Here is a 12,016-nt window from a genome sequence, read left to right on the forward strand (position 1 = left end):
ACGCGTCAGCAGCACCAGTTTCTTGTTTGTGAATTGACACTGTTCCTGCCAGTCTATTTTTGAGCATTACTTATTTGAAAGAAACTCCACTTACGGTAAAGTAGTTTAAGAAAAAAAACACTTACTTTGACAATGCGGATTTTATATTTCTTTATGCTTTCTTTCAAAGGTCCATCAGTTAAATAAAATTCACAGCTCCCACTGATTTTTAAATTTGGAACTGAACTGATTTTGTACATGTTTCACCTTGGATAGTAGAAAAATTAGGGCAGCATGGTGTCTAAGTGGTTAGCACTGCTGCTTCAGTGCCAGAAACCGAAGTTCAATTTCACCCTTGGGGCACTGTGTGAAGTTTGCACATTTTCCATGTCTGCATGGGTTTTCTCCAAGTGTTCCGGTTTCTTCCCACAGCCCAAAGATGTTCTGGCGAGATGGATTGGCTGTGCTAAATAGTGTCCAGGGCTGTGCAAGCTAAATGGATTAGCCATGGGAAATTCAGGGTTACCGGGATGAGAGTTGGGAATGGGTCTGGGTGGGCTGCTATTCAGAGGGGCCGGTATGGATTTGGTCAGCCAAATGATCTGTTTCCACATTGCAGAGGTTCTATGAATTCTGATTTTGTCAAGGTGACTAACGACTGGAGGATAACAGCAACACTGGCTAGTTCCTGGTTGAGGTACTTGAGATCTTCTTTTTAGAGAAAGTGTTCTCACAAAATTGAAACCATTGCAGTGAGCAGTTTAATCAAAGTCCCACTTGACAGTTATTCTCCTTCTCTTTCTTACTCGTGCATACAATTAAATAATAATTAAATAATAACTCAATGAAGAACTTTCAGGCATTTCTTCAGCAATCAAGAATGTATCTAATCAGCATAATAAATTCCATCCGTTGCAAAGTATTAATTCAGCTCTACCGTATGTATCTTTTTTAGAGAATTGCTAGACTCCCCAACTGAGAAATTTGGCTGTCAGGCAGTACATGATCTATGAATCCCAGAATGGAGATTTGCAAGAACATTTATGAATGACGTCACCACATGCGCAGAGGAGTAGATAAACACTACTTGTACAGATTGAATGCTGAATCACTAACCAACCGACTTAAGCGAAAGTGCTCAACTACTGAATTAAACCCATCTGAACTAGTGAAGTTACGAGAATATTTGAACCTTTAACACCACTCAGGTCAAAGAAACCTACCTAATTAACAATCCAATCATTGTTTTAAACATTGCTCAATCTGTAACCAGTGCATCATTGCTGCTGCATGTATTTAATATGGATGTGTTGCCTTCTAAAGGCTTTGTTGACACCATCTCTCAGAACCTGTGATACCACCACTTGGTATGATAAGTGTAGGTGCATAAAAACAAAACTCACCATTTTTAGGGACTGGAGGATCTGAGGTGTTTAAGGAGCATATTTGTCACCTTGACTACCAGTAATGTTGTGTTACACACAGTTGTTGCTGAAGGTTTTGTGGAGCAGATTACACAGACCCCCTCAAACAGTGCTTTTCTATCATAGCTAAGAAAATGATTCAGTTACAAATCATATGCTTTTAGTTTATAGCCTCTTCACTGTTCCTTCCTGGTCTAAAGATGCCTATCTGCCACGTTTTCTTTTGCCAAAATAAAATTCTGTACATTAGGCACATTTCGTTACTGCTGTACTAGTAGTATCAGTCTTTATTAGGGTTGAGATTGTCAACTCAAATACCAATCTATTGAAAAAAATCCTAGGCTGATACTTCAGTGGAGTGTTGTACTTTCAGAAATTCCATCATTTGGAGAAAACAGTAAAGTATGAAAACATTAACATTGGGTCCAATCTTTCCTTGTGAAGGATGTAAATTATTCCATGAAATAGTTGAAGTGAAGCAAATTACCCTGGCCTAACTCTATCTCTATCCCCAACCAACATTATTGAAGTTGACTATCGGGCCTTTTATCTCAATGCATTTAATGGACCTTTAGAGTTTGGTTTGGCTGCTGCATTTTACTTTAATATAACTACACAGAAAAAGTTCTGAATTGAGCGGCATTGTCCATTAAAGTGTCCTTGTTTGTTAAGTTCGCTGACTCCTTACATCTAACACTTTGACCAAGCTTTTGATTATCTAGTCATTCCCCTTTTCGCATGTACAGAGGCTCACTGTGGTATGACTGCTGTCACAAATTACACTGCAGTAAATTTAGTGATGACTGTTGGTAAATAACATCAAAATATCTGTCAGTAGTCATAGTTGTCTGTCTCGTTTGTCTTGTTTTTCAAGCCATTATGGATTCATATCAACTGTAAAAATGAATGAGCATGTATTACAAGTTTGAACAGTTAGGGACAATGAAAATAATGGTGCGAAAATCATTAAAATGAAGACTAAAACAACTTGGAGTCATCAGGAGGTATTATGAAAGCAAGTTCAGTATCAATTAGGGTATACTTAGCCAATACAAACTTTACCACATGTGAGTGATATTCACTTGACAAACTGGCTAAGCCTATTACCAGTCTGAGACATTTTAGAGACCTTGAGCAATGATTAGATCATTGTAGTTACCAGAGCTGTTTGAGTTCCACCTGTTGCTGGCTCTCTGGTCACAAAAATCCAATTTCGTGGAGGTAGAACTTAGTGTTACAATTCTTTTCTGATTTTTTTTTGACAGAAGCCTTGACCTTTATAGGTAGTTGAAGATTGATGGAAGCTCTGTTCCTGGACAGGATGATTTTCATACATTATAAACCTGAAAATAGCCCTGGTATTAATTTAAATGAAATAGTACATTCAACAGATTTGAATAAAATATGTTATTGCATGTTCTGGTTCTAATTTAGCTTTTCAAAACTGTAACTCTTGTAATGGTTTTCATACATCATTTTGCTTAAGTGGAAAGATCTATACGCCAGATATTGTCAGTGATTTATTGATAATTTGACAATGGCCATCCAGTTTAGTAACTCCTGAAAATGACTGTAGGAGTGCTTCATCCTGTAGGAGCGCTTTTCCCAACCTGGGACAAAGACTCAGGAGATAGGCAGGATTCAGGCAAGTGGAAGACGTTTATTCAAGCAGAAACCGGTTTTAGCAGGGAGAGGGCCAAAGGATCTTCCCTGAATCTGGCTTCGGAAGATAGATCAATGACACACCCTCTGCTTTTACAAAGAAATACAACATTTTTATGCATTTTGGGTTACGGTAATCAAATACAATGTAGTCATCATCCTTCCACTTAATTCAAACACCCAATCCTGTGGGACACCTAATCAGCGATGGGCATTTCTATGGGCAGCCGCAGGCTCCCATGTTCTTACGGTATAAGCTAGACATTGTAATCACTAGTCCTTGAGATCTTCCTATGCATCCTATTCATTTGCATTCCAGAAATTTAATGGTTGTACCCCTTCAAGTCTTTCTCAAGCTGGTTGACCTGTCAGGACAGCTCAAATTCTGTTACCCATTGTGTTTCGGTGCTGTCTTTCATCACGTTCAGTTACTACTTTTATTTTCCCTAATGTCCCAATTATATAATGTAAAAATAAAAGGTTAATTAGTTTTAAGTAATTGCTATGAAGTTAAATACAAGTGTAAAGTTATACAACTTTTACTGTCGGCATTTTATAATTTGTGTTGTGGTCAATCTGGCTTGTTCAGGGCATAAGAGAAGGTGTCTTCTAAGGCTACTTAATCTTTACATCTAAGCGTAAATGGATTTTTAAAGGCTTGTATTGTATCCTGGTTATGTATTGAAATCAACTTCTATGATTGGAGCATTTTTAACTATTTAATATTGTTGGTAGCTTCAAAGAGGTGACTATTTACCACAAAATAACTTTGCTGTTATCTATTGCACCTGTTTGAGGACCTAATCTAACACTTGATGTTATTCATTTACTGGGACAGTCACTCTTTCATTAATAAAGCTGGAATTGGTCATTTATCTGTCCTAAGGCACCCTTTTTATCAGGACTGTCTCAGATGGGAACATACAACATTCCTTTACCGACCTTCTAGCCGTTCTGTTCAAAGGTACCATTGTATTTTACTGTGTGAGCAGGCTGCTTAGTTTTGCTTAGCTTCTGTCTGCAATCTTGTAAGCCACTTAGTGTGTTCCAATACAAGCCACCTTACATAGCCAGATACAGGTCACCCCTACAATGACAAATAGCGACCCATAAGTGAAAAGCTTCTTTATAAATGCATAATGCCTGTGAGCAACTACCCAGCTATCTATTGGTTTTGCATTTAAAGCTAGAAATGTATAAGATAGCAACAATCGTTTATTTTCTGTTTTCCTTTTAACATTAATTTTTCCACGTTTTTCCAAATTTATAGTTTTTAACCTCATTTATTGCTGATTAAAAAAGTCTTTTATTGAAAATTACACTTCTATATTTTACTTGTCATTGTTCTATTGAACTTTTAATTGAACATTTTTATGGGAGGATTTTATCATCTGTTTTGAGAGAAAAGTGTTGTTAACTCTAGTAAACACTATACAATTGCTTAGAGGAGCTATGTAATTTTAATTTCTGATTCAATAGTTCATGTTCTTAATGTGAATTATTATTTTCAGCTGTGGATATATACACTTCAGAAACTTGCACAGAAGCTTTGGTAATTGCCTGTGCCTCCCACTTCCATTATGTTGCCACAGCAAAGACATGTCATTCTGCTGTGTTTGTACAAACAGAAACACATTCTGTTCTTTTCTGTTTAAAATGCTGCTAGAACCACCTAATGTGTGACCTTCAGTTAGACCACTTTTTTTTATAGTTGGTATAAACGTGATACTCTTTCACTAGCACTGATGTGGACTTCTTTTACAAGATTAAGGTTAAACTGAATGCTCTAGGAAGGTACAAATCGGCAGGGAAGTGGTGGTATAGTGGTATTGTTATTGGATAGTAATTCAGAGACCTATTTAATATGCTGAAGCCCTAGGTTTGAATTCCTTCATAGCAGGGGTGGCACAGCAGCTCAGTGGTTAGCACTGCAGCCCCTCAGCGCCAGGGACCTGGGTTCAATTCCAGCCTCGTGCGACTGTCTGTGCGGAGGTTGCACATTTTCCCTGTGTCTGCGTGGGTTTCCTCCAGGTGCTCCAGTTTCCTCCCACAGTTCAAAGATGTGCAGGCTAGGTGGATTGGCCATGCTAGGTTGACTGTAGTATTCAGGGGTGAGTGGGAAATCTGCCATCCTGACCTGGTTTCTTCTCCATGCAACTCAGACCCATGATATTCATAATTACCTTCTGGAATGGCTTAGCAAGCCACTCTGTTTCATTTCTTTAAGATTTTTTTTCCCCAGAACTTTTTAAAAAAATTGTTGCAGATCCTGCCATCACCATCCATTGTTATCTTTTGTCTCATTGGCGGGTTAGATCCAGCAAGTGAGGGCACAATGATGTACAGTCAGGAGAGTTGCCCTGCGATTCCCTCAGCACTAACTCCACCCCCATGCGGTTTCCTGCCATCAGGTCAAACATGAGCAAGGGAATCTCCAGCTGTCTGCTAGATACTGCATCCCCCTCAGCTGATGAATCAGTTCATATTTATGTTGAACATCACTTGGAGGAAGCAATGGGAGTGATAATGTATAGAATGTATAGAGTGCTAATGTAGAGTGTGCTGTGTGTACATAACAGAGAGTAGATGAATAATATAACTACTGACCAAGCTGGTTATGTCTTAAAGAAAGTTTAGGTTTTGCACTTTGGAAAAAAGAATACAGGCATGGACTATTTTCTAACTGGTGACAAAATTCGTAAAGCAGAAGTACAAAGGGATCTTGGAGTGTTGGTCCCGGATTCTGTAAAGGTTAACTTGCAGGTAGAGTCCGTGATTAAGAAAGCGAATGTAATGTTGTCGTTTATCTCAAGAGGGTTGAAATATAAAAGCAGTGATGTGCTTCTGAGACTTTATAAAGCTCTAGTTAGGCCCCATTTAGAATACTGTCTCCAATTTTGGGCCCCATACCTCAGGAAGGACATACTAGCCCTGGAGCGTGTCCAGCGGAGATTCACATGGATCATCCCTGGAATGGTAGGTTTAAGCTATGATGAACAGCTGAGGATCCTGGGATTGTACTCATTAGAGTTTATAAGGTTGAGGGGAGATCTAATAGAAACTTACAAGATAATGTATGGCTTAGAAAGGGTGGATGCTGGGAAGTTGTTTCTGTTAGGCGGGGAGACTAGGACCCGTGGGCATAGCCTTAAAATTAGAGGGGGTAAATTTAAAATTGAAGTGAGATGACATTTCTTCAGCCAGAGAGTGGTGGGCTTGTGGAATTCATTGCCACAGAGTGCAGTGGAGGCTGGGATGTTAGATGCCTTCAAGGCAGAGATCGACAAATTCTTGATCTCACAAGGAATCAAGGGCTATGGCAAGAGAGTGCAGGGAAGTGGAGTTGAGATGCCCATCAGCCATGATTTAAATGGCGGAGAGGATTTGATGGGCTGAATGGCCTTACTTCCACTCCTATGCCTTATGGGCTATATGTATCTGTCCAAGACAGTATTGATGAGAGTGACCATCATGCAATCCGTGCAGATACAAAGTTGCATCTTCACACTGAGGATACCCTTCATTGTGTTGTCAAATACAAGCACTGTTTTAAGTGGGGCTGATTTTGGACATGTGTAACAAATCAAGACTGGGCATGTTTGAGAGTGATAATGGGAACTGCAGATGCTGTAGAATCCGAGATAACAAAGTGTGGAGCTGGATAAACACAGCAGGCCAAGCAGCATCTCAGGAGCAAAAAAGCTGACGTTTCGGGCCTAGACCCTTCATCAGAGAGGGGGATGGGGAGAGGGAACTGGAATAAATAGGGAGAGAGGGGGAGGCAGACCGAAGATGGAGAGAAAAGAAGATAGGTAGAGAGGAGAGTATAGGTGAGGAGGTAGGGAGGGGATAGGTCAGTCCAGGGAAGACGGACAGGTCAAGGAGGCAGGATGAGTTGGTGGGTAGGAAATGGAGGTGCGGCTTGAGGTGGGAGGAAGGGATGGGTGAGAGGAAGAACACGTTAGGGAAGCGGAGACAGGCTGGGCTGGTTTTGGGATGCAGTGGGGAGAGGGGAAGAACTGGGCTGGTTTTGGGATGCAGTGGGGGAAGGGGAGATTTTGAAGCTTGTGAAGTCCACATTGATACCATTGGGCTGCAGGGTTCCTAAGCAGAATATGAGTTGCTGTTCTTACAACCTTCGGGTGGCATCATTGTGACACTGCAGGAGGCCCATGATGGACATGTCGTCTGAGGAATGGGAGGGGGAGTTAAAATTGTTCGCGACTGGGAGGAGCAGTTGTTTGTTGTGAACCGAGCAGAGGTGTTCTGCAAAGTGGTCCCCAAGCCTCCGCTTGGTTTCCCCAATGTAGAGGAAGCCACATCGGCTTGGGGACCAGTTCCCTCTCCCCATCTCCCTCTCTGATGTAGGATCTAGGCCCGAAACGTCAGCTTTTTTGCTCCAGAGCTGCTGCTTGGCCTGCAGTGTTCATCCAGCTCCACACTGTTATCTGGGCATGTTTGAGATGCTCAACCTCACCATCAAACCCGCAGACAAGGGTGGCGCAGTGGTAGTATGGCGCACTGACCTCTACATCACCGGGGCCAAACGCCAACTCTCCGACACCAATGCCTACCGCCCCCTTGATCATGACCCCACCCCCGAGCACCAAACCATCATCTCCAGCACCATTCATGACCTCATCACCTCAGGAGACCTCCCACCCACAGCCTCCAACCTCATTGTTCCCCAACCCCGCACCGCCCGTTTCTATCTCCTTCCCAAAATCCACAAAACTGCCTGTCCTGGTCAACCCATTGTCTCAGCTTGTTCCTGCCCCACCGAACTCATCTCCACCTATCCGGTCTACATTTTCTCCCCTTTGGTCCAGGAACTCCCTACCTATGTCCATGACACCACCCACGTCCTCCACCTCCTCCAGGACTTCCAATTCCCTGGCCCCCAACACTTCATTTTCACTATGGACGTCCAGTCCCTATACACCTGTATTCCACATTCAGATGGCCTCAAGGCCCTCCGCTTCTTCCTGTCCCGCAGGCCCGACTAGCCCCCCTCCACCGACACCCTCATCCACCTAGCCAAACTCGTCCTCACCCTCAACAACTTCTCTTTCGATTCCTCCCGCTTCCTACAGACAAAGGAGGTGGCCATGGGCACCGATATGGGCCCCAGCTATGCCTGCCTCTTTGTAAGTTACGTGGAACAGTCCCTCTTCTGCACCTACACAGGCCCCAAACCCCACCTCTTCCTCCGTTCCATTGATGACTGTATCGGCGCCGCCTCTTGCTCCCCCGAGGAACTCGAACAGTTCACCCACGTCACCAACACCTTCCACCCCAACCTTCAGTTCACCTGGGCCATCTCTAGCACATCCCTCACCTTCCTGGACCTCTCAGTCTCCATCTCAGGCAACCAGCTTGTAACTCTTGTCCATTTCAATCCCACCGACTCCTACAGCTACCTAGAATACACCTCCTCCCACCCACCCTCCTGCAAAAATTCCATCCCCTATTCCCAATCCCTCTGCCTCCGCCGCATCTGCTCCCAGGATGACGCATTCCACTCCCACACATCCCAGATGTCCAAGTTCTTCAAGGACTGCAACTTGCCCCCAACAGTGGTCGAGAACACCCTTGATCGCGTCTCCCGCATTTCCCGCAACACATCCCTCACGCCCCGCCCCCGCCACAACCGCCCAAAGAGGATCCCCCTCGTTCTCACACACCACCCCACCAACCTCCGGATACAACACATCATCCTCTGACACTTCCGCCATCTACAATCCAACCCCAACACCCAAGACATTTTTCCATCCCCACCCCTGTCTGCTTTCCGGAGAGACCACTCTTTCCGTGACTCCCTTGTTGGCTCCACACTGCCCTCCAACCCCACCACACCTGGCACCTTCCCCTGCAACCGCAGGAAATGCTACACTTGCCCCCACACCTCCTCCCTCACCCCGATCTCAGGCCCCAAGATGACTTTCCATATTAAGCAAAGGTTCACCTGCACATCTGCCAATCTGGTACTTTGCAGCCATTGTGCCCGGTGTGGCTTCCTCTACATTGAAGAAACCAAGTGGAGACTTGGGGACCGCTTTGCAGAACACCTCCGCTTGGTTCGCAATAAGCAACTGCACCTCCCAGTCGCAAACCATTTCCACTCCCCCTCCCATTCTTTAGATGACATGTCCATCATGGGCCTCCTGCAGTGCCACAATGATGCCACCCGAAGGTTGCAGGCACAGCAACTCATATTCCGCTTGGAAACCCCGCAGCCCAATGGTATCAATGTGGACTTCACCAGCTTCAAAATCTCCCCTTCCCCCACCGCATCCGAAAACCAGCCCAGTTCGTCCCCTCCCCCCCACTGCACCACACAACCAGCCCAGCTCTTCCCCTCCATCCACTGCATCCCAAAACCAATCCAACCTGCCTCTGCTTCCCTAACCTGTTCTTCCTCTCACTCATCCCTTCCTCCCACCCCAAGCCGCACCTCCATCTCCTACCTGCTAACCTCATCCCACCTCCTTGACCTGTTCGTCTTCCCTGGACTGACCTATCCCCTCCCTACCTCCCCACCTATACTCTCCTCTCCACCTATCTTCTTTTCTCTCCATCTTCGGTCCTCCTCCCCCTCTCTCCCTATTTATTCCAGAACCCTCACCCCATCCCCCTCTCTGATGAAGGGTCTAGGCCCTAAACGTCAGCTTTTGTGCTCCTGAGATGCTGCTTGGCCTGCTGTGTTCATCCAGCCTCACATTTTATTATGTTTGAGATGCTGTTGACTGTCAGCAGCTTCATCATCTGTATTTATCAGAAACCTGCAACTTCATGACCTGGCATATTCGCAGCCATGGACAAAAAAGGCTGAACATCAGGGGTGAGAGTGACTGCCTTTGTTATCAAGGCACTATAGTCATTGGGAGTTAGTATGAATCCAACCAGCAAAAAAACCTCCCACTAAGCACACAGGTTTTTGTTTTAAAGTCAGTCATCGCAACTCCAGAGCACCACCACTACAGGAATTCTTCAGGGTAGTGCCCTCGGCCAAATGTTCTTCAGCTGCTTCTTCAAAACTTCAATGTTTGATGATTGCAATTTTCTTCGCCATTTGCTAAACCTCAACCTGAAATAGTCCAAAGCCAAATACAGCACGACAAGGACAGTCTCCAGATTTGACTGACAAGTGACAATTTGGAGAGTTGATGGCCAGTAGTGTTATTAGTGGACTGTTAATCGAGAGACCTAGATAATGCTCTGGGAACCAAGCTCAAATTCTGCCACTGCAAATGGTGGAATTTGAATTCAATTTTTTAAAAAATCTGGGAATAAACGTTTCATGATAACCAAGAATCCATTGCCGATTGTCAAGAGAAACCCATCTGGTCACTGATGTGCTTTAAGGAGGGAAACTGCCAACCATACCTGCTCTGACCCACATGTGTCTCTAGACACACAGCAATGTGGTTGATTCTTAGCCACTATCTAGGCAATTAGGGGTGGGCAATAAATGCTGACCTTGCCAGTGATCACATCCCATGAATAAATTTTAAATTGACATTTGTGCCATAGAAGCGCTAGGAAATAACTGTTGCCAACAAGAGGGAAGCTAATTGTCCCCCTTGATGTTCATTAGCATTACTTTTGCTGAATTCTTTTCGGTATCTTGAGGGTTGACATTAAACCAGAAACTGAACCAGACAAACCGCACAGATACCGTGGCTACAATAGAAGGCATGGGATACAGCAGCAACAAACAACTCATTTGCTGACTGCTCACACTTGTCCAACATCTGGGAGTCACAAGTCAGCATTCTGACAGAATATTCCCCAATGTCTGAATGAATCTCTCCATCAGCACACAAGAATCTTGACGTTGTACAGGACAAATCAGCCCTCTTGATTGGCACCGCAACCACAAACATCCATTTCTCACCATTACCAATGGGTATTAACAGAAGTGCATACTACTTACAAGAATGTACTGCTGAAATTCACCAGATCTCTTCAGATAACACCTTCCAACTCATGACCACTATCATCTCAAGGACGAGAGCAACATATGTTTGAGAATATCACTACTTGCGATTCTCCCCTGTTGCATTCTCCATCCTGACTTTGAAATATCTTGCTGTTCCTTCACAGTGAAAGGGTTAAAAATCCTAGATCTACACCAAATGGACTACACCCATTTAAGAAGGCAGTTCAACCACCACCTTCTCAAAAACAGTTAGGAATTGGCAGAAATGCCAGTGAAACTCCTATATCCTGAATTTTATAAGTTTGAGTAGTTTATCGTGTGACTGTGAAAATGATCCAATAAGTCAACCTAGCATTGACGGTGTCAGTGAACTATGCAAACAGTAATGTAACAATTTTTGATTTCTCGAACTATTCAGTTAGCTGTCAGCCATGATTATACTAGAGACAGTGCAAATGAGCAGGAGTGGGAGATGACTGTGCTCCTATTTATCATCCCTGTGCAGTAATCAATGTCTGCAATTTTCAAGGCATTGTTCTGTTGAGCTACACAGCTGAATAAACAACCGACCTTCTTGTCTAATCTGACATCTGACCAAGGTCAAGGCACTGGAGGTTGCTGGTGCCCACTGAGACGGATGAAAGAAAGTTTGGCAGAAACGTGTGCATTAATTATACTTTTGAGTCTGTTCTGGTACAGTGATAATTGATAATTAATAATTACAGCTGTAGTTGGACTTGACGGGTTATTTGCTTATAAGTAAAACCAGTTTCATTTTATTGAAAATGAATTTTCTTTCTTTTTGAATGCCTTCAATTATAACTTTAGTATACTGTAAAGTCACAATTGTCCTTCTTTGAAACTTTAGGCATATGGTGATGGCTATGGAGCAACCTATGAAGACCAGGGTTATGACTCCTACGATAACAACTACAGCAGTCAAGGCCAGAGGTACTTATTCTGTTTAGCCACAAACATTGATTTTTAATTTATGGAGGACAGGGGCATC

General features: G+C 43.6%; 1 protein-coding gene across 5 annotated transcripts in view; it reads left to right on the forward strand.

Annotated features, from left to right (window-relative positions):
- Positions 1-12,016, forward strand: part of LOC125451806 (KH domain-containing, RNA-binding, signal transduction-associated protein 3) — a 176,837-nt gene that overhangs the window by 107,571 nt on the left and 57,250 nt on the right. For all 5 annotated transcript variants that reach the window (XR_007247396.1, XR_007247395.1, XR_007247397.1 and 2 more), the window contains one exon: positions 11,876-11,958. Coding sequence is in view for 1 of the 5 variants with exons in the window: in XM_048529402.1 (XP_048385359.1) it covers positions 11,876-11,958 (83 nt within the window). In the remaining 4 variants the exon portion in view is untranslated. The remainder of the gene's footprint in view (positions 1-11,875; positions 11,959-12,016) is intronic.

The sequence above is a fragment of the Stegostoma tigrinum genome, chromosome 5 (genome assembly GCF_030684315.1).
Source record: "Stegostoma tigrinum isolate sSteTig4 chromosome 5, sSteTig4.hap1, whole genome shotgun sequence".
NCBI lineage: Eukaryota > Metazoa > Chordata > Chondrichthyes > Orectolobiformes > Stegostomatidae > Stegostoma > Stegostoma tigrinum.